Genomic DNA, 24,793 nt, shown 5'->3' on the forward strand with positions numbered 1-24,793 from the left:
TATTGGAAACTCCGTCCGTGAACAACGTCCAAACTATTGGTGTTGATTCTGACACCATAACTTCTTCTTTGGTAGCCAAAGGCAACAGTCCCAGACTGAAATCGGCCAGAAAGTCAGCCAAAACTTGTGACTTAATCGTAGTCCTAGGTTTATATTCTATGTCAAATTCACTCATTTCGACGGCCCACTTGGCCAGCCTACTAAAAGTTCAGATTTATGAAGAATATTCCACAGGGGAAAAATGGCCACCACGACTATCAGGTGACATTGGAAATAATGCCTAAGTTTTCGAGCGGCAACTATGAGAGCTAAGGCCAATTTTTCCAGATGTGGGTAGCGAGTTTCTGCTGTCATTAAAATTTTACTAACGTAATAAATAGGAGATTGCGTACTTTTGTCCTCACGGACTAAAACGGCACTTACCTCTACCTCCGAGACCGCTAAGTAGATCAACAGTTGTTTGCCTTCCCCCGGTTTTGCCATTAATGGAGGACTTGACAACTACATTTTCAAATCCCTCAAAGCCTGCTAACATTTCAGAGTCCATTCGAAGTTGTTCTTCTTTTTGAGTAGTGAAAAGAAATGATGGCATTTCTTCGAAGACCGGGAAATGAACCTGCTCAAAGCGGCCAGTCTCCCTGTCAACCTTTGAACCTCTTTTACGCTTGACAGTTAGTCCCGGATGTCTTCGATTGCTTTAGTTTTGTCGGGGTTAACCTCGATCCCCCTTTATGACACCAGGAATCCCAGGAACTTACCGGAGCTAACCCCGAACACACACTTTTCGGGGTTAAGCTTCATGTTATGCTTCCTTAAGATGTCAAAGGATTCTTGCAAGTATTTAAGATGGTCACCTGCGTTTATAGACTTAACCAGCATGTCATCTATGTAAACCTCCATAGTTTTCTCTATTTGTTTCTCAAACATTTTGTTCACGAGCCTCAGATAAGTGGCTTCGGCGTTCTTAAGCCCGAAGGGCATCACATTGTAGCAATATATGCCAAAGTTTGTTATGAACGAAGTTTTTTCCTGATCCTCCAAGTTTATCTTGATTTGGTTGTACCCGGAATAATCATCGAGGAAACTCATTAACTTGTGCCTGGCCGTCGCATCAATCATTTGATCAATGTTTGGCAATGAGAACGGGTCTTTTGGGCATGCCTTATTTAAATCCTTATAGTCTACGCACATGTAAAATTTATTATTCTTCTTTGGAACTACTACTATGTTAGATAACCAGTCAGGATACTTCACCTCTCAGATTGAACCGATATCAAGCAAACGAGTTACCTCTTCTTTGACGAATTTGTTTCTAACCTCGGCAATATGACGTTTCTGTCTTACCGGAGGGATGTTGGGATCCAAGCTTAGTTTGTGCACGACCAACACTGGTGGTATACCTATCATATCCGCATGCGACCACGCAAAGCAGTCAACATTAAGGAATTCAATAAATCCAGACCTGAGCTCGGGGTTTAGTCCCGTCCCCAAGTGGAACTTCCTCTCTAAAAACTTCTCGAACAATGCGACTTGTTCAAGTTCCCCCGTCGTGGATTTTGTTGCGTCCGTTTCTTCTGGTACCTAGAAGTATCTTGGTACCTGATAGGATTCCGACGACTCCTCCCCCTAGTTGACTTCACTTGGCTTGGGAGCAGGTGTCGGCTCCTATAGTTTCTATGTTGCATGCTCCTTCCCTTTGCTACTGGAAGCTGAGATTGCATTCATCTCCTTTGCCGCCGGTTGGTCTCCTCTTATTTGTTTAATTCCCTCGGGAGTTGGGAACTTCAGCAACTCATGATATGTTGACGGTACAACTTTTATCTCGTGCAACCATGGTCTCCCCAAGTTAATATTGTAACCCATATCGCCGTCCACTGCCTCAAAAAGGGTTGTCTTCATCACCCCCTCGGCATTCATGGGCAGCAAGATCTCTCCTCGGGTTGTAACGCTTGCCAGATTGTATCCGGCAAGGAGTTTTGAGGCCGGAATAATACTTCCAGTCAGCTTGGTTTGTTCCAGCAATCTCCACCGGATAATATTGGCCGAACTTCCTGGGTCCATCAAAACACGTTTAATTTTAAAATCTAAGACATTTAGAGAGATTACCAAGGCATCGTTATGCGGCAGCAGTAGCCCATCTGCGTCTTCCTCCGTGAAAGTAATATTGTCCTCAGCGACTTCCCGTAGCCTCTTACTGTGGGTTACCGACACCTTTGTCTTTTTTGTCGCCGAAAATGTCACACCATTAATCTCGTTCCCTGTAAAAATCATGTTGATCGTCAAACGTGGAGGATCCTCTCCTACTTTCGGAGGCTCCGTGTTATCGCGATTGCGGCCGTAATTGTTTTTAGCCCGATCACTCAAGAATTCTCTGAGATGGTCATTTTTCAGCAATGTTGCCACCTCTTCGCGCAAATGCCGGCAGTCCCTAGTCCAGTGACCGTTAGTCCCATGGTATTCGCACCATAAATTAGGATCCCTTTGGCTGAGATGAGATCTTATTGGCTTCGAGAACCGTGTTTTTTTTTTTAATGTTTCGCATAGCCGGCACCAGCTCAACTACACTGACGTTGAAGTTGTATTCGGAAAACCTAAGATAAGAAGAATCTCGAGAACCCGATGTATCCTTGTCCTGCAATGACCTATTATTCCGGCCGCGATCAGCTCTCCTATCAGTGGCGAATCTATCTGCCAACCGAAAACCTCTGCCGCATCCTTTGGCCCATTCATAGGGAAAAAATCATCCTTTTGAAGACCGTCGATCTGTGTTGAAATCATCTTTTGATTTCTCTTTATTCTTCTCCCAGTCCCGACCCTTGGCCGACTCCGGGAAACCGAGCTGATCATCCTTAATTCTTATCTTTGACTCGTACCGGTTGTGAACATCCGCCCAAGTTGTTGCCTGGAACTCGAGCAAACTTTCTTTCAATTTTCGGGAAGCATCGAAACTTCTCGGATTTAGACCTTTGATGAATGCTTCAGCTGCCTATTCGTCTGGTACGACCGATAGTAGCATCTTTTCCTTCTGGAATCGGGTCACGAATTCCCATAGCAATTCAGACTCTCTTTGTGCAATCCTGCATATGTCGTCCTTTCGGGCATGTACCTTTCTGGCCCCGGCATGGACCTTGATGAAAGAGTCTACGAGCATCTCAAAGGATTCTATGGAGTGCTCGGGCAAAGGCGAATACCATGTTAGGGCTCCCTTCGTAAGGGTGTCCCCATATTTCTTCAATAAGACTGACTCAATCTCGTGTGGAGCTAAATCGTTCCTCTTCACTGCTGTTGTATAGGTGGTGATGTGTTCCTGAGGATCTGAAGTCCCATCATACTTTGGCACGTTTGGAATTTTTAACCGCTTCGAGATCAATTCTGGTGACGTGCTTGGTTTGAACGACAACTGAGTATACTTCTTTCAGTCTGGTCTTTTCAGCACTTATGGTGCGCTCAGAATTTGATCCATTTGGGTGTTTATTTCCCTCATAAACCGCATGAGTTCAATTTTAAAGGGATCACTCTCGTTGTTGTGACCGGATCCACTGTCATTTCCCCCGGCCTCATCGAAGCCGACCTCGCCCCTCGGGGTGTTGTTGTCGACCCTCTACGTTGTTTGATTTGTGGGAGCACCGGGAGGAACTAGACGTCGTCCATTCGCATTGTTGGAAGCACCCGACAACGCCTGCTTCAACTCCGTCATGGCCTGATCCTGTCGTGTGAGATGGCCTATTATGGCCTCTTGTTGCTCTTTCAAGATCTTTACTATTTCAACGATGTGCTCGTCTTCAGCATCATCAGGAGTTGCCTCTCGAACATGTCGTGGATATCGCCCGCCGTGGACCGGCGCGGCCGCGTCTCCCTCCTTGCGGGTATCATTGATTGAATTCTCGTGCTGAGGCTGATTTCCCTGGGCCTCAACATTGTGTGCGATGTTGATACCATTATCTGCCATTTTCTATTATTTTTGCTAAGAACAAATAATTAAATGAGTTAGTAATAGATGCAAGGATCAACTTAATTACACAACTGTCTAAGCCCCATGGTGGGCGGCAAACTGTTTACCCATAAAACGGTACAGTAATTTATATGTGGTTTATAGACAAGTGAATTGATTTGATCCCAAAATGATAAATAAATTAGTAAAAATGTAAGACTTAGCCTTGAAGTTGAGAAAAAACAGCAGAAATCTTGATTCCGGGAACAGAGCTTCCGGGGACAGTAATAACAATACAAATAAGCAAGAAGGTAAAATTGTATTGAGCTTTGAACAGACTATAGTATATGTTTGTGAGAAAATTTGTGTCCTTTACAATGATTATAGAGCTCACTATTTATAGTTGCACCTAAGGAACAAGGTCTTAGGATCCAGCCCCTCTTTAATGACAATTATGAGGGCCATCGAAGAATGTATAACGGTAGGCAGTGAATGCCATATTCTCTGTAACGGACCATATACTTAATGTCGTAGAATATTCTCCACCAAATGCTACTGGGTGGCAGACATTTATTTCGCCGTTATAAATATCATTCTCTCCAATAACAAACGAGATCGTTGCCTTCGGACCCGACTATCTTCTGTCTTCAGCTCCACGTGGTGCTTTCTCATGCGATCATTAAATATGAACATATTTTACCCTATACAAGTAAATTTGTAGTTGTTCTTGGTTAATCTTGTAGTTCGTGGCAATTGAACATATATTCTTCACCTTATTATATTTTGTATTGTGTTTTTTTTGTCTTTTTTTTTTTTATTTTATTTAAATTAATAGCTTGTTCTTGTAATCTACGTACAAGCATTCTATACACATATAGCGGTCTCATAATTTGAGCAGAGCTTTTGTTTATCAGAATCATTGCTCAATTCTGCTTCGTTTGGCTAATTGGTTAGAATACCATTAGATAGACCAAAAGTGCTCATATCCATTTGTTGCGCAGAGCTTTTGTTTATCAGAATCATTTCTCAATTCTGCTTCATTTGGCTAACTCGTTAGAATACCATTAGATTGACCAAAAAATGCTCATATCCATTTGTTGCATCATCTTTCATTCCACTTCATTCTTTCACACTGTTTATAATAGATTCTTTAGGTTCTAGAATCCAGATCATATATCAAAAAGTGTAGAGGAGAAAAAGTAATTCCCCGATATCCCAATTTACAAAGATGGATAATTTACTCCCTTGCGATAGCATAGCTTACCCTTTTGAAATTCATAGGACATGCTCGACAACTGTCTAAAATTTTGGGGTCTTAAAATAGTTTATAGGAAGACATGAAATGAAAATGAGATGAAAGTTGAGTTGCTAAGCCTGTAACAATAAAAGATTTGCACTGATATTTCCCGTAGAAGAGAGCAACTTTGGAAAAGAAGATTTGCAGATATCAGATATCAGATAAAATAGTATTCCATTAAATAAAGAGTTGCATCTTCACGTATTACAAAGACGGACATTGGATCTCCTTGGTGGAGATAGGTTACAATGTTGATACAAGGATTGTGTTGTGGAGATGATATTTTCTATTTCACTCACTGATACTCTTGGTTTGACATTTTCTATTTCACTCACTGATACTCTTGGTTTAACAAATGAACGAGCCACCTCCAACATTGTTGCCATCTCTTTCTTGTACTGCATAAGTGATTGAAGAGTGTAAGGGGGGGAAGTCATCACATTAAGTCCAAGGAAATTAACCGCTCAGTTAATAAAACGAATGAACATAATAACTAACAGACAGCTAAATAATACCTCGTTAATAGCTCCTGACTTAATTTTAGACTGCATAATGCACCACTTCTTGAAATGTGCACCTGTTGAAAATCCAAATTGCTGAAGTTAGCTTAACTTCGCATCACATCCGCATTCTTAAGGATGTGCAAATTTTGACTTTTGAACTAATCTTCAGGATCATTCAAGTAGAGAAATTTAGGTCAAGAAAATCACAGCTCCGAATTATGCATTCAACTGTTTCATGCTTGCCACTCACCAGAAAAATAACAGTGTCACGTGCTAGAGATTCAGTATTTAGCCGTCCGAACGAAAACATAAATATGATATCTCTAGGGTTTCAAAGAGAGAATCCAACAGCAAGTCAGATCAAACAAGCTTGGAAGGTGAAACTTGGTCAAGCACAACATCTGTGAAAGCACTCATAAGCGCTGAACTCATCATTGCACCAGGAAAACAGCTTCCTATCTAATTAAATCCAAGTGTGATGAATGACAAGGGTATCAATTCTCTGTAAGAGTCTAGTGAGAATGTAAATTAGAGTGATAGGCAGATGATTTGCCCAAAAGCATAATAGATGATAAGCAAAATGATAAGTTAGAAGATACCCTAAATATACGTTTTAAGTGGTAGGCTAGTTCAACTACTTAAATTGTAGACATATTCCTGGTGATAAACCACTACTTGAGCCATTTAGAAACAACATTCTGGCTCTCTTTTTAATGCAAGAATCTTTCATAGCCAAAGAGGCGCCCCCCGCCCCGCCAAAACTGCTTTTTCAATGCAACTGCAGAAAGTGAAAAATACACATCATCCTTTAACCCATAAAATGGGAGAAGTGAACAGGGACAATAGATTCATTTCTACAAGCAAAGGTGATCAATGGATAGTGGCTTGTACACATCCAGAAGAACAAGAAACCAGGATAGAAGAAACTTACCGGCCTTTATGTCCAAAGTGCAGGATGATTCAGAAGTTGTTTCTAACGACCACCTACAGTGTACCTGATTGAATAGCAAATCTAATCAGGGATTAAGATGAGGAGCAGTCTAGGATGGAGTTAATGTATAAGGAATTCCATACAATAGTCCGGGAAAAGATCATGGCCTGACACCCAAAGTCATTAGTACCTCAAAGCATGACCCAAACGGCACATCATGGGCCTGTTGAACAGTCTCAAATACCTAAGGGAAAATACGAAAATGGTAAGCATAAACATGACCGGTAACATACAACATTGAAGGTGAGATATGATAATTACAAGAGCTTTTTTATCCAGCGATAAAACAGCATGTTGATACTCTGTCACGGCTGTATCTGGAGGGCACATAGGGCTATTACATATGGTTCTGAAAGTAATTTCTCTGACTTGACCATCATATTCATCAGCAGAATTCCATTCACCCATCTACGGAGAAGAAAGACATTCAATATTTTGAGTCAAGCGAAAGCAACTGAAGTAAAGCAATTTCCGTTGAGATGTGAAAAGCATAATGAGGCCAAAGTAATTTACTTTCGTAGTTATTCTAATCTCTGAGCAGAACTAAATGAAACACAGTAATATCTCCAGGCAAAAGATAACCCCGAAACTTCATAAATTGTGTGCAGAACAGTTTACTCCTGGAACAATAATTCATATGCCACCCAAAATAATGCATATTCTCGAACAAAAAGTTCCATAATCTAGTTCAAATCAGAAATGTATAAAGAAGCATGAGTCATAAACATTTTTTATACTAAATAGAATATGGGGCTTACATTGAGATTGAAATCTTTCCCTGCTGCACGGTATTCATTAGTGAAATTTGAACCATCAGCCAATAGCAAGTCAAAAAATTGCTCGGCTGTGCATGGCAAAACATCCTTGTAAAATTTAAGAGCGTCATAAATCATGGAAAGAAGTTCTAGTCCCAAAAAAGTAAGATTAAATATCTTACATACATCATATATACCAGAGAGGACTTCTTCTTTAATAAATGGTTGACATTTCTGAATCTTGGTCACACTTTCTTCCTGATTTAATTCCATCTTTTTACATCCTTTAACCGAGCTGCTATGTGCACGCAGTGCCGACTGTTCCATCTCCTACAGAGAGAAAAGAGGGAAATTTAAGATATATTAAAAGAAAAGTCATGAAAAGCCAAAGTCTAAAAGGTAGAGACAATTTAAACCTAAAAAGTAAAAATTATGTTAGAGACAACTTAAAGCTAAAGTAAAGAAAATGTTCTGATGTTCTAGCTGTAACGGTGAATACAAAACATGCCGAGATTAATAAAGAATCTGCAGAACATGTTGCTTCAAGAAGCTTACAGATAAAATATAACTACATAGCACCATTGACGTAGAATGGAAGTAAGCAATCAGGAAACTGATATCTAGTAGACAAAGCAGTATTATTTTGCAAAATGATTACTGGCATGCTGCCTAAACAGGCAAAGAACGATGACAGAGAGCTACTAAAATGTAAAGCCTTCACATAACAGAGATAATTCAGCAAGCCAAATTGTTCGTAACATCAAAGGCCTCATGCTTCTTCTCCCCTTGTTAAACATAGACATCCAGGATAACTTGCATAAAGATTATAATCCATGATAGAGATGCAATTAATATGGAGGCTTTGGGGAATTCATTATGAACAGAAGGAACCCAAAGAAATAAGATAGACAATGCCAGCTCAATACATTCATACTAGTCTCTTTCTTTGCTGTTTCTTTTTTTTTTTCTTCCTGATTTTGGTGCCCAGAAGGGACACTGACATGCTTCAGCGTTGTTACATTAAATTTATGCTACCAAAAGAGAGCTCTTTGAAGTACTGGATATGGTAATCAAACTAATCTTCATATGGAAGGTTCTTTCCTTGAGCACAAATAAATATGGTAACCATGCCGTGCAACTTTTTTGATAAAGAGGAAGTTCCATAAACACAAAAAACATCTTTGTTTATGCTCAGTGGTGCAATTAACTAGAGATTTCATTGACAGAAGGAAAACCCATATGTGATGAATGCTAATGCATTCAACGCTGTCATACATCTCAGCTTTCAGAATACCTCTTTTATTGAATACATAAATGTTTTTAAGACAGCTAAGGTTAAATATTCAATTTGATTCATGGGTGGTTGTATCACTATTCACTATGGATATATGATAACCAGGAGTGCTTATTTTCTCAGATTTAACAATCAGAAAAAGGACCAACTAAAAGCACAGAAAGAAAATAAAATATAACCTTCTTCTCAGCTTCTAGCATTTCATGATAGTTATCTGCTGAACGTTGCAAGGCTCTTAACGCATGATTCCTATTCCAAAAAGATGCGAATTTATATCTTACTCTACCTGAAAGTGAAGAAAACTAGGTGACTAGCATATCGGTCGTAATACATCCAGAATCTAAATTTCAAATTCAACTATCTAACATAAGCAAAACAAACCACCTCCCTTTTCTCCAAATTGGATGTCTAGTTTTCAGTTGACAAGATTGTAAGAAAGTAGTTTCTCGATAATGGAGAAACATGTCGGGCTGATAGGTTGAGCCAGTCTTTCTTTAGCAGAAATAGGAACATGTCGTATTGAGAATATTCGGAAGTTAAAAAATAACCGGGTCCCAACTTGTATTATATAGTGTAAGGTAAAATCTTAGTTTCTCGAGAAGTATACATTATTTTGTGTCAATGGTGGAAGAAGAACATTTATTTTGGGATGGAGAAAATACTTAGGTAGAATTTCTAATCTTGCATGATAATGCTAGCAGTGCCAATGGTGATATCATAGAATTTTCTCATAAAATATCAAAGATTGAAACCTAGCGAGTATTGGAACACCAGTTCCTCTTACCAGATTGTTATGAATTCTCATCTAGTAGTCTTTATCTTTTATGTTTATCCTTTTAGTTACACAAGTAGATCTAAAGTTATCCTCTCATTGAGAGTATCTATTGAGAGTATCTATCAGTTAGTTTATTTTGATAGCCTTTACGTTCAATAAGTCTCTTAATACAAGGAGTAGTCTTAGGTAAACTTGTATATATACTCAGCTTGCTATTCAATACAAAATAGAGTTTTTCCATCAGCTCTTAAGTCTTTATATGGTATCTGAGCCTATACAGCTCTAACGAGTACGATCAGTTTTTTTTTCTCTACACCAAATTCCTTTTTCAATGGCAAACAATGGAAACAATCTCAGAGTTGTTAATGCGGACAACACCGCTGGCACCAATACCATAGTTCAATTCAATCCCGCCTCCCAATTACCTATCAAACTTAGTGGCAGCCACAATTTCGCCACTTGGAAAGCTCAGTTTTCCATGCTTATGCACGGCCATAACCTTTATGGTCACCTTGATGGATCTAGCCCGACTCCTAACCGTACTATCACCCTTGGTACAAACATATCCCCCAACCCGGCCTACGCACCTTGGTTTCGTCAAGACCAACTTATTCAAAATGCCCTTATGGCTTCTGTTGACCCCACCATTGCCTCCACGGTTGCTGCGGCAGACTCATCTAAGACGGCTTGGGACGCCTTGCACACTGCTTATGCAAATAGGTCCCAAACCCGAATCTTTAGCCTGCGTGATCAACTTGCCCGGATCACCAAAGACTCTCGCTCCATTACCGAATATCTTCAAGCTATTCGGTCTCTTTCAGATGAACTAGCCACTGCTGGTGCCCCTGTGTCAAACTCCGAGCTCATTGTCAAAATCCTTAGCGGTCTTGGTCCTGAGTTTCGTGAAATCTCTGCTGCTATTCGCTCGCGTGACACCACTGTCACCTATGAAGAACTATATGAAAAGTTGCTTGATCATGAACTCTTCGTTCGCCATGAAGAGTCTAAGAAAAGTTCCAGTCCGATCACTGCTGCAGTTGCCACTCGCAACACCAACAACAATCGTCGCCAGAACAACAACAATCAACAATGGCGTCAGAATACCCGCTCCAATGCTCCACCACAATGGCAGCCCCCGAATAATGCTAACATCAACGTTATTCGCTGTCAGTTATGCAACAAGATTGGCCACGTCGCGAGTGTCTGCCGATCCAAGTCTCACAATCATTTTGAGGCCAAAGCCAACTACATATCTGGCTTCACCACTACAGCCAATCCGTGGATTGTAGATTCCGGTGCCACTCACCACATCACCACTGCGCCGCATAATTTTCAAGAATATCATGGCAATGAGGACGTCTCTATGGGTGACGGTAAAAAAATTCCCATAACTCATACTGGTTCCACTCAGTTAAAGGCATCAAATAATATTTTTAAGCTTACTCAAACTTTATGTGCCCCAGCTATTAAACGTAACCTCATCTCTGTTTCTAAATTTTGTCAAGACAATCTAACCTCTGTTGAATTCTTTCCTTTTCGTTTTCTTGTGAAGGATCTGAAAACGCGGTACCACTGGTGTGCGGCCGGAATAAAAATGGATTGTACGAATGGCCCAATTCGACTCCACAAGTTCACATGTCCTCCACTACAGATTCCATGACAACTTGGCATCAAAGACTGGGTCATCCACATTCTAGAGTTCTTAAGTACATTTTGAATAAATTTTCTCTTCCTTTCTCTGAACGAGACAAATCATTTTTTTGTAATTCATGTTCGTCTAATAAAGCCCATCGGCATCCGTTTCAAACTTTGACTCTAAATAGTTCTAAACCTCTTCAGGTTATTTTTAGTGATTTATGGGGACCCTCCCCAGTTTTATCTCTTGATAAAAAATTGTATTACTGCTTGTTTGTTGATCAATTCACGAGATATACCTGGTTGTACACCTTAAAAAATAAAAGTGAGGTCAAAGAGCTTTTTCAAAAATTTCACCCATTGGTAGAAAAATATTTCGGCACCAAGATTTTATCACTTTACACTGATGGTGGAGGAGAATATAAAAGTCTTGATCCATATCTCTCTCTTCATGGTATCGAACATCTCTCTACCCCACCATATACGCCTCAAAGAGTTGCTCTTGCAGAGCGACGACACCGACATATCATCGAAACTGCAAGAACACTACTTCACGAGGCTTCACTTCCACCAATTTTTTGGTCATTTGCATGCCATCATGCTGTTTATCTGATTAATCGCCTTCCAACATCACTTTTAAATAATATGTCTCCATTTCAAAAATTATTTGGTGAAATACCCAATTATGACTCACCTAAAATTTTTGGGTGTTTATGTTATCCGTGGCAAAAACCTTATTCGAAGAATAAACTTGAACCAAAGTCCGCACCATGTGTCTATCTAGGTTTTTCTCTAAGTCATCACTGTCATTAGTGCTTTGATCCAGTTTCTGCCAAAATTTATCTGTCTCGTGATGTGCAGTTTTTTGAGAATATTTTTCCCTTTAAAAGTTTATTCTCTAATATTGCACTTAAATCACATCATCTGGAGTGGCATAAACTTATACATAGAGAGAATTTTAAATCCAGCCCTACACTTCCCATAATTTCAGAATTGCCCCATCCTATTTTAATACCCACAAACAACGATAGAGAGTCCAATTCCCCTGCTTCAACAGAGTCCCCCTCCCATCCATCTCCTACACCACAAACTCATCCCTCCATGTTTTCCGGCGACACACCAGCGGCATCTGTGGAATCATGCCCGTCACAGACTTCTGGTTCAGGTAAGTATCCATCTCTCTCCAATTTCTTATCCCCCCAAGATTCCCGCTGCCCAGCCCCACCTTCCTATGTACCTCCTTCTTCTTCTTCTTCTTCTCCGGCAAATTCACCTCTAAAAGTGCCCAATACATTCCCAAGTCAGTCGCCCCCTCTCCTCGTCTATCGACGCTGCTCTGCCAACCAAAATTCACCAGCAAATCTGCTTCCTCAAGCATCTACCATCACGCCACTTTCAGTACAACTTGCTAACCCATCTCCACCTCCCTGCCCCACACCCCCAAATCGCATTATCACCAGGTCCCAAAATAATATTCATAAGCCAAAACAAATTTTTGACTACCTTGCTCACCTCAGTCCCATTCTCACACCTCATACCTTCAAACAAGCCCAGAAACATCCCGAGTGGAAAGCAGCAATGAAACACGAATTTGATGCCTTACTAAATAACAGTACCTGGGATTAGTTTTGAATGATCCATCTAAAAATGTTGTTTCTTGCAAGTGGCTTTTCAGGATTAAAAGGAAGGCGGATGGTTCAGTTGATCGCTATAAAGCGAGATTGGTTGCGAAAGGATTCACTCAGAGGCCTGGTGTTGATTTTCACTCGACTTTCAGTCCGGTGGTCAAATCCACTACTGTGCGAATCATTCTTGCTGTTGCCCTTTGATTTCAATGGCCTCTCCGTCAACTCGACGTTAACAATGCATTCCTTCAAGGCGACCTTGAAGAGGAGGTGTACATGATGCAACCTCCGGGCTTTACTTGTGATAATTATCCGACCCATATCTGTAAGTTGCGCAAGGCCATTTATGGCCTGAAGCAAGCGCCTCGGGCTTGGTATAATGCACTCAAAGGCCATCTTTCATCAATGGGATTTGTCAAGACTGAATCAGATAACTCCTTATTCATTAGGCACAACCATGCTGGACTCATGTTTGTTTTGGTGTATGTTGACGACATTATAGTTACCGGCAGCAATCCTATCACTGTGAATGAGGTTATAGCTTCTCTTGCCTCTCGCTTTTCAATTAAAGACTTGGGTAATCTTCATTATTTTCTTGGTGTTGAGGTGATTCGAAGTTCTGATGAAATTATTCTATCCCAAGCCAATTATGTCAATGAGATCCTAAGTGATGAATTGATGTCTGACTGCAAGAGTGCGAAAACACCAATGAGTGCCTCCGAGTTACTTAAACTTAATGATGGGGCTCAGTTAACAGATGCAACTCGCTATCGTCGAGTCCTAGGCAGACTTCAATATTTATCTTTTACGAGGCCGGACATTGCCTATGCAGTCAATAAACTGTCCCAGTTTATGCAATCACCATCTGATCTTCATTGGAAGGCTGTGAAACGTGTTCTCAGGTACCTTCGTGGTACACTTCAATTTGGCTTGCGCGTGTCCCCCAAGTTTGACTTTAATTTGCACATGTATTCTGATGCCGACTGGGCTGGACATCTCACTGACAGATCCTCAACATCTGGTTATATTTTGTTTCTTGGCCCAAACCCCATCAGCTGGTCCTCGAAAAAGCAGAAGACTGTAGCTCGCTCATCAACTGAAGCTGAATATAGAGCTGTTGCCAATGCTCTTGCTGAACTTCTGTGGGTTAGAAACCTATTGCTTCAGATGCAGCTCCCGGTCAGAGATATCTCTACAATTTACTGTGACAACATTGGTGTCACTTACCTAAGCAAGAATCCTGTCCTTCATAGTCGCATGAAACATGTTGAGGTGGATTTTCATTTTGTGCGCAACCATGTTGAAGAAAAGCTGGTTCGAGTTGTTCATGTTCACTCTGCTGACCAACTTGCTGATACGGTCACCAAAGCCCTTGCCAAGCCAGCCTTTGACCGGAATCTGTTCAAGTTAGGCTTAGTGCCACATAGCCTAACTTGAGGGGGGCTTATTGGAACACCAGTTCCTCTTACCAGATTGTTGTGAATTCTCATCTAGTAGTCTTTATCTTTTATGTTTATCCTTTTAGTTACACAAGTAGATCTAAAGTTATCCTCTCATTGAGAGTATCTATCAGTTAGTTTATTTTGATAGCCTTTACGTTGAATAAGCCTCCTAATACAAGGAGTAGTCTTAGGTAAACTTGTATATATACTCAGCTTGCTATTCAATACAAAATAGAGTTTTTCCATCAGCTCTTAAGTCTTTATAGCGAGAAGACGCTCACTCACAGCTTGCCAACTTCCTGTTTCTTTTAAAACAAAAGAAAATGTGTTTCTAGTGAAATGAAAAATGAGGTTAAAAGATTAGGTTAAAATACTAACCATCCGGATTTCCTAACGGAGGCACCCCATGGCCGCCAGCACCCATGCGGAGAATTACTGTAATAGCAGGATTAACAAATGCATGCTGGCTCCTCCTTATCTAAAAGAAAAATAATACTCTTGCTGATTTCTGCAAATGGCCCAGCTAAATTCCAAGCACACTGACAACTTGGAAGAACAGATCATGATAAAAAACAAGGAGAATATCGTACCTCATCTATTTCCGCTAAAGGAATAATTACCTGCAAATGCAGTAAGCATGGTTAAATAAACTAACCAATTTCAGTATTATTGAGATTCATTTACCAAAATCAAAATAGTACAGTCGTTACCAGTTCTTTCTATGCTTAGAAAGGGAAGGAATAGGATATATATATCCACATAACCTTGAGAAATTAAAAAATGCAAATAGTCTCTATTCAGATTAAAATCCCTTTATCCAACATTCATCCATTAAAAACTGCTATTAGCAATCTTTCCTCATAAACCTTGCTCCATTTCAAGATATCCACAGGCAGGGTGATACTACAAAATTTTGAACTACGCTTCTGGCAGGAATGTAGAATACCCAGAACAAACTCATGGAAGTCAATGGGATGTAATTCAACAGAGAAAACAACTTAATCATAAGCATTTAGCTTAGAAAATTTTAGGTAAAAAGTTGATCCACAAAGTAGAATATCACGAGGTACAATCAAAAGAGGATCTGACCTTCATTTGCTTTGAGAATACGTTTGAGTGGAAGCAGATATGCCATGTCGAAACATACATACGGCCATGATACAAGAATGACCTTTCTAGAGCACATGAATAACTATGTTCAACAACCTGAAATAACTACATTGATTAGCAAAGAACTGACTCACAACAGTCCAAAATTTCCACCTTAGAGTTCTTCCAAACCAAGAGTCCTTTATCAGTCAAAACTTAGCACTTGCCTCATCAGCAGGGAGATCAAATATTGTTTGCAGCGGCCCAGGTTTCTGATGAACAACAGTTGGTCCTTCTTTATCCAAAGCAATACGTCTACGAGTATTAGCATAGCCGTTCAAACCTCTAAAACCACCAAATGAAGAAGGGGGAATAAGAGTATTATCTTTCAGCTAAGATGAACACTAATATTTTTGAGGAACAGAGTAATGAACCATAAGTAATTACATGATTCTCTGAGGGATCAAGAATCTTCCAACAACAGAGAGAAAATCCGACCATAAACAATACCCATGTGACACTTCAGAGAGTGTGAATAATGCTCGTAGCATTGCTTAAAAATTATTTTCTTTTTCCTGAACTCTAAGTGTCATCAAAGCATTGCCAAGTAAAGCTTTAACAGAAATATATCTCCGTCAAGAGTTATCATTTGATGATTAAAGGATCAACATTCATGCCTCGCTCTTTATCTCCCCTATTCCCACCTTTTCTCATTAAGTGATGAGTGTTTTGTTACCTGGTTAATTCTTCCCGATTCTCCATTTTTCTCACTATCCACCTATTGCAAGCATGAAAAACAAATTGATATCTATCACTTGTGTATTACATATATATACTTCCGTACTATTGAATAATGAGCTGAACAAGAGGGAAAGCACCCCCCCTCCTAATAGCAGCTAAGTAACTATATTCTGCAACTGTGGCACCGAAAAATAATGTTGAATGATAAAAAACCGTAGAAACTATCCAAATAGAACCAAGTTCACCAAACAATTAAAGAAACTTATTCAGAAGCTGGTCATGCCACATTTTACACTGTGCACAAACTCAAGTTTCGAGGTTGCACTGTATTCTCGAGCCACAAATGCTTTATAGTAGCTCACCAAATAAGCAAAACCTTGACAGATTGGGGGAACCATGTGTAATATTGGTAAGCGATCCTATCACAAAATCTCTAATAGCACGTAAATCCCCAACTCAACTCTTTGAAAGAGTATGTACATTTGACCAAAAGAAGGAACCTATGAGTGGACAAATAGCTGATTATGTATTCAAATATAAAACACTAGTCCCATAAAGATGGTTGACATTCAAATAAGAAATAATGTAAGATCCTAAAAGAAAAGGGAGCAAAAGAGCACCTTGAAAAATTGACATTGTGCTTTAAAGTTTTAATATGAAGATAAACCTGAAAAAGAAAAAAACAACAGCCAAAACTCTGTAAAAGAACAACCACTAAAACATCCACAATAAATGATGTTATTTCTAGGAAAAGAGGATAAAGTAATCAATAATACCTGCCCAGATGAACTGTCTAATGTATGCCATTCTGCACCAGTTTGACCTTCATTTTCAACAGCTACAGTCACTGAACCAAGAACAGCACTTTTCCAAATTATATCCCAATCATATATTGTCACATTAATCTGTCACACAATCAAGAAAAAGAAATCATTACAAAAAGATAATAAAAACACGAAACCAATATATTATTAAATGTTAAAGTAATCAAACAGCAAATACAGCACACAAAAATCTGAAAATGATTACAAAAAACAGACTGCAGTAAGTTCATGCTTTATGTCAAAAGATTTATTGGGCAGCTACCTCTACTGGAAGCTCATCAACAGAGAAGTTGAACTCCTCCCCCCACATAGGATTTCTTGAACCAGGAACCATTGAACTGCAACACTTTGAAGAGCATAAATTGAAACATGTGTAATATAGGAGTGAAAAGCATGCTGAAGAGATAGTTACTTTCTGTAACTCCCCATCCTCATTGTACACATTGTTGAAAAAACCAATCACCAAAAAAGAAGGTTAGCTCGCACTCGACTTGACTGTCGACTATTACAACACAATGTAGTGGAGCAAAGACAATCTCAAAACTAAGCTAACCAACAATATAAGTATCAAAAGGTCTGGTTTCTCCTTCATATTATATCAAAAGGAGTGAGTTCATTTTACTTAGCCACAGTTGTGAGAGTCTCATAGTACATATTATTCTTTATTCCAAAAATGTTCGATAAAAAACTCAAAGATCACAAGTAACTGACAGAATCATATCAGGTAGAAGGTTAGAACTTGCATGCACTTTCAATCAAAGGAAAGAGACGAACATGAAAAAGAAGGTTCAAATTGCTTTCCACATTAATTAAAAAAACATGCTTATCTAAACAAATTTGAATATCAATCAGAATGGACCAAATCAACCAATCATTTATGTTTGCATGATCCATTAAACATATGTATATTCGTGCAAGAATATCGTGACACATGCGATCTTTGATGATGGAAGCTGGTTCGAGAATCATCAATAATAGAAAAAGCATACTCATAACTACTCATAGACAAGGCAAACCACTGCGCCAAGATCATAGGGCAATAAAATAGAGGTAGCCACCTAAATCTCTTTTGTTTCCCACAAGTGATGATTGCATATGGATCTGAAGTCCCATTCAAATTAGCAGCAATAAGATTTTTAGCAGCCAACAATTCAACCTGAAACATACGACAAAGTACAAGTAGTCAACTATGAGTTGCAGATATGGCCATCACATGAATATTCTAATGCAATAAGCATGGCAACTAATAGCAATACTGTACAATGAACCAAATCCAGAGATGGAGTTATATTTAGTGCATGAACATGAAGTTCAAATATACCTTGATTACATATGCAGAATTAGTTTGAGCATCCCTTTTTAACTGGCACATCTACAAAATAAGTGCACAACTGTATGTCAAAGAGGTGGAAAATCACATGATGAAAACGAAAAAGTAGATTATAAATTTCAATCAAGGTATCATTTCCTTCCTAAGAAAGTTAGATATTCCTGTTAACTTCTTAATTCGGAATCAGGATTAGACTTTTGCGTGGTACTTCGTCATTGGAAATATGATAACTGGACCATGCAAAATCAAATTTCAGCTTATCATAAATTCGACGAAGCACACACGATTTTTGAGAAACAACGCAACAACTGATTGAACTCTTATAACAATGTCTAGAGTTAGGTCCTAAAGTTGCCGAATAATAGATGCAAGTTACAACTAAAGCAAATACAAATAAGTATACTTATCAACTATGTGGATATCATCCCTCATTATTAGAGAAGCTAGGCCAGTGATCTCTACTTCATCTTCTAAACTCAGTACTCTTCCAATTTGGAATAAAATTCGTCACAATGACAACTTCTAATGCTCGTTTTAACTAACTCAAATTTTTATTTACAAGAGGATAGGACGCAGGAAGATGACTTTGACATTATTTCATAATGAGCCTATGTTAGCTACACCACCGAAAGGATTTGTACAGGTAAGCCTCCTTAAAATGCAGGATTTATAATCTTAAAAATAAGACAGGTTAACTGCTACAATTCTTTAATTATATTGACACTTGACAGTGTATATAACTTAAACTCCTTTGAACTAATGAAAGGAAAATGTATGTGTATATAAATTGGGAGTATATTCTACTTAATTCGAACCCACTTACTCTATATGCTGGATCATCCTCCACTTTAGTGACGCTACTGACAATACCAGAACCGTCAACCCGAGTGCGATAATCAACTATGTCATCTCCGTCGAGGGTGAAGAACCAGCAAGAGAGAACAATGAAGGCCGCCGCGAAGACGGTGACTTGCACCTCCCACCATGATGGCAAGAGAAACTCCAACACCGACTCCATAATTGCACAAAAAACTGCGCAAATAGTAAACGGGACAAAAGTTGATGGAACGAAAATTCCTTACTATAGGCGTGTAGCTATCACATAGAGTGCTCCAAATTCCAAAAGCACCATTGAATAATTGAAGTTATTTTGGGCAGAAACAGAAACATCTTTTATGTGTGTGCATAAACAGAGTAAAGTGTGTGTTTGTGTGAGAGAGACACAAAAAGGAACGAAAAAAGGGAGGGAGCGTAGAAGCGTGATTAAATAGACAGAAATGAAATGACGGATTTAGCCCTTTTGCTTTTTGGGTGATGATACTGGTGTTTAGAGGAAGGCTTAGCGGAATAATAGACAGAATTTAGGGGTATTATGGAACTTTGGAAACTTCTTAACGACTAGAATATTATGGAAATGGTGGAATTCAAAATAGAAATAAGCCGTCCATGTGAGTTATAGTGGAATTTCCAGCTTTTGCCACTTTGTAAAGGACTAAAAAGTGTTTGTTTAGAAGTTTGGGGAAATAATTACACCCCACGTCCTTTACTGTAAATGAAAAAAGTTACTAAAATTAATTTACATTTAATTAGTCAATTATTTAATCTCATTAACACGATAGTATACAAATAACAAGTACTAAACCAAACCGGAAAGCAATCTATATGGATAAAATAAAATGTAGAGAAAGCAAAAGGCATAGGAAGAGGTGCGAACAATGATGGCTAAGAGAGAACAATAATGATGGCCGGCGGCCCGCCGCACATCTTAAAAGATTATATTATAGTACTGGCTTATTTTTAATAACTTAACAAGTAATCAAACACACAAATCCAGGAGTTAATTCCACGTCTTCAATCTATAAAGTCCTTAATTTTAATTCTTATTGGATTTTTAAAAATTCTACGTTCAAAATTAAGTAAATATTAAAATTTTATTAATTTTACTCATATGTAACTGAATTCGTGGAATACAGGCTCTATCCACTTCAAGAACTAGTAATGTGAATCCCTCATCTTCTTCTTCTAAAAAATAAAGTGCTTAAATATTTATCAACAAATATAGTTGAGTAAAATAGAATTTCAAATCCTTGGTCGATTCGGACTAAGAACGTATTGAACAAATCCTTCAACTCATAAGAACCAATATGTTGGGTGTGCGAAAAAAGTCTCACACTGAAAAGATTGGGATCTCTTAATGGTGTGAGGCCTTATGGGAAAAATCGTGCACGCTTGACCCAAAGCAATAATATAACACCATATTAAGAGTGTATTTGGACTAGTTTAGTCCAACACAATAACATACCATAAATTATGAGATTCAATTAGCTTGATGTGTCAACATTCTTATATACTCGTCCTGTGAAGTTCTAAAAAGGCTGAATACATGTGCAACCCCTTAAATTTGGCTAGAGTTGTCAAAATGGGCTAACCCATCCCAAGTCTCGTGGGCTTTTAAATTTGATGGCTAGGACGGGCCTGCCCGTCATATGAATGGGCCTTAAAATGGTCAGCCCAACCCATCCCTAAGAGGGCGGCGGGTTAGGACGGGCTGGGCCTTCAAATTTTTTTTTTGGAGAAAAGAATTTCTTTAAATTCTTAAATATTTTTTCGTGATATAGTCGATTAATCATGTAAACAATTTATGTTTGCTTAGAGTGTACAAAAAGCTTGATATTTGACGAGGAATCTCGTAATTGAAATGCAAATTCTCTATATCTCTATCTCTTCTTTTTTAAAGTTACATGAATATTTTCTTAATACTTTTCTTTCATTTTCCTGATATTCAGAGCTTGCTTCAATAAGTTTATATGCCGAGGTTTTTTAATTTAGGGATAATATCATTTGCTGATTTCATCATTATAATCCATAAAAATTTTAAAATTCCTAAAACTTGCTAGTTGTCAATTTTTTTGTGTGTATTTAAAATTGATCTTTTTCTTTACGGAAGAGCATTTTAAATATTAATAATATATATTAAAGTAATCCAAACTGATCATGGGTCACTTAAAGTAATATTTTCTTTTGAAAAAAGATTATTATTGGCCACCTAAAATATTTCGAATTAATTAAACAAAAGAAAAACTAATTTTGTCATATTACATGCATGTCAAAAATCTAAATTCTAGTTGATATGGAAGGGTAAATGAGCAATCTAGGGTTGCGAATGGTAGGGTTGCGAATGGGGATTATAGTTAATAATTTTTTTAGTTTTTACTTTTTTAAATATTAAATATTAAATATTTATTAATTTTTAGCCGACGGGCCGACCCAGACCCAGCCTCGGTCAAGCCTCAAGGGCCAACGAGCTGACTTAGGCCGGGCTTATAAGCCTCAATTTTAAATGGGCTCAAAAAATTCTAGCCCAATCCTACCCAAGTAGCGGACTAGATTGAGCTGGCCTCACGGGACCGGCCCATTTTGACTGCTCTAAATTTGGCCGTTGTTTTCCATTTGGACACCTAAATTAAAGGTAGTACCTATTGAAAACCATCATGGCTAACATCATTTAATTTAAACTGCTTGTCAAGACTTTCCTTTTGGCGGTTTGGAATAATGAGCTGAATTTGGCTATGTAGCATTGCTCCTGCTCAACTTACAGCAGAGATTGCTTCCGAATTTCGATAGGAAACCAAGTTGTGTTGTTAAAACTGCTGCTAGAAATAAGTAGCAAAGGTTTTCAAGTGCACAAGTAATCAAATGGAAAATATATATGTTCAATGAACAGGTCTGGTACTAAAGCTTTCAACTGTGTCATGGATGTTCCTGTTCACGTGTATGCGTTTGCCGGATGATCCTATATATATATATATATATATATATATATATATATATATATATGTGAGTTGAGCTTCAATTGAGCTAGGTCATGAACTCCAATAATGGAGCAATGTAACAGTATCGTGCAAGGGAGAAGAAGAAGGAAAGAGAAATAAAGCAGGAAACTTTTCTGTGTATTTGATTGTGCAAACAATAACATATAAAACCCTGTATTTATAGACACAACTAACCTCTACTTATTTAAGCTAAGATCACTAACTATTGGTAACTAACTCTAACAACATCAACTAACGCTGCCAGCACTAACTGCCAGCTGTCTTAACTAACTTGACAGCTAGCTCATCACATAGCACTACATAGTCGATTCCTTCATTCTCACACTCCCCCTCAAGCTAGAGGGTGTGTAACGATCCAGCCGGTTGTTTTGAGAGTTATAGCCCGGTTCCCCCATTTACTGATCATTTTGTGCTTTATTGTTGTTTTATGACTTACCGGGTTAGGAAGGATTTCGGAGTAAATTGAGACACTTAGTCTCATAATGGAAAGCTTAAGTTGGAAAAGTTGATCGGATGTTGACTTATATGTAAACGACCCCGGATTTGAGTTTTGTTGGTTCCGTTAGCTCCGTCGGGTGATTTTGGACTTAGGAGCGTATGTGAATTGTGATTTGGAGGTCCGTAGTGGAATTAAGCTTGAAATGGCGAAAGCTGAATTTTTGGAAAATTTGACTGGGAGTGGACTTTTTGATATCAGAGTCGGGTTCCAATTCCGGAAGTTGGAGCAGGTCCGTGGTGTCATTTGTGACTTGTATGTAAAATTTTGGGTCAATCGGACGTGATTTGATAAGGTTCGGCGTCGTTGGTAGAAATTGGAAGTTTCAAAGTTCATTAGGCTTGAATCTATGTGCGATTCGTATTTTTGATGTTGTTTGAGGTGGTTTGAAGGTTCGACTAAGTTCATATTATGTTATGGGACTTGATGGTATGTTTGGTTGAGGTCCTGGGGGCCTCAGGTGAGTTTTGGATAGTTGGCGGATCTTTTTTTTTGACTTGGCATGTTGGCTGAAGATTTCTGGTTTTTGCTGGTTCAGGTTTCCTCTTACGCGTTCGTGGGAATGGTCTCGCGTTCGCGAAGTGCATCTGGATGCTGAGAAAATATTGCTCTTCGCGTTCGCGAAGAAGAGGACACGTTCGCGGAGGTTGGGCGGAGAGCGCATCGCGAACGCGGGATGGGGAACGCGTTCACGAAGATGTGAAGGGGCAACTAGGGACCCCATGCATCTACGCGTTCGTGGAGGTGCGGTCGCGTTCGCGATGAGAGGGGTCAGTATAGGTTCGAGTTGGGGAGTGGTTGAACGCGTTCACGTAGAAGGGATTTTTGGTCAGAGGCAATTTATGCTTCGCGAACGTGAGGGTGCTTCCGCGTTCGCGAAGGAGGCGTACTTGGGCAGAATAGAAGATTCAAAAACGAGTGTTTTAAGTTCATATCACAAAATTGAATTGGGAGCTTGGTAGAAGGCGATTTTTGGAGAGATTCTTGCGTGGGTGTTTGCGATAAGTGATTCCTATCTAATTTTGGTTAATTTTCATGATTATGCCTTTGATTCCATCATTTAATTTGTGATTTAAGGTGGGAAATTGGGAAAAATGAAGAAGAGTTCTTAGGCTCGATTTTTGAGGTTTTGAATGGGATTTTGATATCGGATTTGAGTAAATTTGGTATGGTTAGACTCGTGGTTCAATGGTCTTTCGGGTTTTGTAATTTTTATTGAATTCCAAGATATGGGCCCGGGGGGGGGGGGGGGTTGCGGTTTTGAGCTGATTTCGAATTTTTGATTAAAACTTTTATTTTTCTTATGGAATTGATTCCTTAACCCATGTCAATTGTATTGTATTGTTTTGGCCAGTTTCGAGACGTTCGGAGGACGATTTGTGAGGAAAAGACGTATTGGAGTAAGGATTTTGCTCAGATTGAGGTAAGTAACTGTTCTAAATCTGGTTCTGAGGGTATGAAATCCTGAATTTTGTGTACTGTGATTGGTTTGGAGGTGACACACATGCTAGGTGACGGGCATGCACCGTAGAAATTGGGACTTGGTCCATTCCATGAAAACTGTGAAGTTAATAACTTGTTGCTAACTATATACTCTCCATGTGTTATAGAAATTTAACTACAAATCATATTAGACACTACAAGAAAGTAAGGATACAATGACATTAAATAAATGTCATATAATTGTCACGACCCAATTTCCCCTCCGTTGGGTTTCGTGATGGCACCTAGTCTTAAGGACTAGGTAACCCTAATATTAAATGAAACTACAACAACATCTAAATGACATTTAATAAATTTGAAATAAAAATCTCTTTAAACTTTACAACCCCAAAAACCAGTAGTAAGTCATAAACTCTACAGAATTTCGCTAGAACTTCTAAACATAACTGTATGGAAATAAGTACAGCAGTATGAATATAAAATAGGAAGGTGACTCCGAAGCCTGCGACCGCAACAGCAAGTTTACCTTGAGTCTCCTCAGCGTCGGCCCACACAGCTACAAACGAAAAATACCTGGGTCTGCACAAAAAAAATGTGCAGAAGAGTAGCATGAGCACACCACAGCGGTGCCCAGTAAGTATCAAGACTAACCTCGGTGGAGTAGTGACGAGGAACAGTCAAGATACCTATTAGTCTAATAAACTGTACAAATAAAAGCATAGGAACAACAGAACGTGATGTATATATAAAGGCTACACGATATGGCTGACAATCAACAATCACAATATG

The 24,793-nt window shown here is 38.9% G+C and overlaps 2 protein-coding genes across 7 annotated transcripts; both read right to left on the minus strand.

The window, feature by feature from the left end:
- Window positions 1-1,674: 1,674 nt before the first annotated feature.
- Window positions 1,675-2,730, minus strand: LOC109214225. Its single transcript, XM_019378119.1, has 2 exons — window positions 2,570-2,730; window positions 1,675-2,485 (listed from the first exon to the last, which is right to left on the minus strand). Exons 1-2 carry the CDS (start codon window positions 2,728-2,730, stop codon window positions 1,675-1,677), a joined length of 972 nt encoding a protein of 323 aa, XP_019233664.1.
- Window positions 2,731-5,385: 2,655 nt separating this feature from the next.
- On the minus strand, window positions 5,386-19,632 carry LOC109214229 (BAG-associated GRAM protein 1-like). Of its 6 annotated transcripts, XR_002066132.1 has the most exons (20): window positions 19,056-19,632; window positions 18,224-18,274; window positions 17,961-18,058; window positions 17,165-17,240; window positions 16,855-16,983; window positions 16,699-16,745; window positions 15,565-15,682; window positions 15,338-15,454; window positions 14,839-14,868; window positions 14,627-14,726; window positions 8,951-9,057; window positions 7,664-7,807; window positions 7,481-7,585; window positions 6,984-7,130; window positions 6,853-6,906; window positions 6,663-6,726; window positions 6,331-6,509; window positions 5,982-6,190; window positions 5,744-5,805; window positions 5,608-5,626 (listed from the first exon to the last, which is right to left on the minus strand). XR_002066132.1 is itself a non-coding variant. In XM_019378125.1 (18 exons), exons 1-18 carry the CDS (start codon window positions 19,248-19,250, stop codon window positions 5,426-5,428), a joined length of 1,815 nt encoding a protein of 604 aa, XP_019233670.1. In that variant the 5' UTR covers window positions 19,251-19,632; the 3' UTR covers window positions 5,386-5,425. The 6 variants fall into 6 exon arrangements, 3 of the variants coding, with proteins under 3 accessions (XP_019233670.1, XP_019233669.1, XP_019233671.1); XR_002066131.1 differs by having other exon boundaries at window positions 5,982-6,509; XM_019378125.1 differs by lacking the exons at window positions 5,982-6,190; window positions 6,331-6,509 and having other exon boundaries at window positions 5,386-5,626; window positions 7,481-7,566; window positions 7,675-7,807.
- Window positions 19,633-24,793: the final 5,161 nt, after the last annotated feature.

This window comes from Nicotiana attenuata, unplaced genomic scaffold (genome assembly GCF_001879085.1).
Source record: "Nicotiana attenuata strain UT unplaced genomic scaffold, NIATTr2, whole genome shotgun sequence".
Classification (NCBI taxonomy): domain Eukaryota; kingdom Viridiplantae; phylum Streptophyta; class Magnoliopsida; order Solanales; family Solanaceae; genus Nicotiana; species Nicotiana attenuata.

Bases quoted from the DNA above. Each gene is read 5' to 3' on its own strand.
- LOC109214225 (XM_019378119.1), bottom strand. From the start codon at position 2,730: ATGAATGGGCCAAAGGATGCGGCAGAGGTTTTCGGTTGGCAGATAGAT. The intron at 2,486-2,569 runs GTCAGTGTAGTT...ATCTCATCTCAG, and splicing joins TTTCCGAATACAACTTCAAC to CCAAAGGGATCCTAATTTAT.
- LOC109214229 (XM_019378124.1), bottom strand. From the start codon at position 19,250: ATGGAGTCGGTGTTGGAGTTTCTCTTGCCATCATGGTGGGAGGTGCAA. The intron at 17,241-17,960 runs GTGGCTACCTCT...AAAGTGTTGCAG, and splicing joins GGGAAACAAAAGAGATTTAG to TTCAATGGTTCCTGGTTCAA. The intron at 16,984-17,164 runs GTAGCTGCCCAA...ATTGTGTGACAG, and splicing joins TTGATGAGCTTCCAGTAGAG to ATTAATGTGACAATATATGA.